Below are 904 nucleotides of genomic sequence, written 5' to 3' on the forward strand. Positions count from 1 at the left end.
AAGTTGGGAATGCACAAAAGTGGCTATTAGCTGCCAATGTATGACATAGAATGAGGGTTGCGTACCTTTCATGCATTGTCCCTGAAGTCCAGACTTTTTAGCTGAGTTACCCAAGAGGTCCCTCTGCATCTTTTGCTCTGCCAGGGTCCAGCTACTTTACATTAAACAAAGACCACTCTTCATATAGCATCACGCTTACAAACATAAAGGTGCCTGTATCTCCAAACTTTACAATCAAACATGTGGTTTTTATAAGAGCAATGTGCTCGGCTTGACCAACAGCACCTTGTGTGAAAGTTTCACGTTCAATGTCGCAACTAGCCCAAAAAATATTTTTTTGGTCGTCGTCGTTGAAGAGGTCGACCTCAGATCCAGTTTGGCTGGTAGCGACATTGCGAAATCTGGGATTGGCAAGCTTGATCGTGAAACTGGCACCCAAGGTGCAGTTGGCCAAGCCGAGCACATTGCTCTAATAAAAACCACACGTTTCATTGTAAAGTTCGGAGATACAGGGACCTTTATGTTTGTAAGCGTGATGCTATATGAGAAGTGGTCTTTGTTTGATGTAAAGTAGTATGACTATAAGAGCATCTCCAATGGTTGGGAGCTAAGTTTGGTGTAACAACCTCCGGTGCTATCATAGGATGGCCATAAAAATGCCAAATTTCACAATGGTTAGGCTCTATATCTGAGTTGATCAAATAAATCAAACCTTGTACAACACGCCAACTCTTTTCACTCTTTCTCTTTCTTATTATGTTTACTCGTCGTATACTTGAATTGCTCTATGAAGATGATGAGGAACTCGAACGCCTTGAACATATTCGCCATATCAATGAATTGCTCGACTCTGAAATGATTCCAGTACGTGGTGGATCACATCCTGGTAGAAGGTATATCTACC

At 41.9% G+C, this 904-nt stretch overlaps 1 protein-coding gene across 1 annotated transcript; it reads left to right on the forward strand.

Annotated features, from left to right (window-relative positions):
- Window positions 1-756: 756 nt before the first annotated feature.
- On the forward strand, window positions 757-904 carry O0I10_013333 (uncharacterized protein; the record flags this gene model as incomplete). Its single annotated transcript, XM_058493109.1, has 1 exon — window positions 757-904. A coding segment is annotated over one exon (148 nt), but the record flags the coding sequence as incomplete, so codon positions are not given.

The sequence above is a fragment of the Lichtheimia ornata genome (assembly GCF_029851405.1).
Source record: "Lichtheimia ornata isolate CBS 291.66 chromosome Unknown scaffold00511, whole genome shotgun sequence".
In the NCBI taxonomy this organism is placed as follows: domain Eukaryota; kingdom Fungi; phylum Mucoromycota; class Mucoromycetes; order Mucorales; family Lichtheimiaceae; genus Lichtheimia; species Lichtheimia ornata.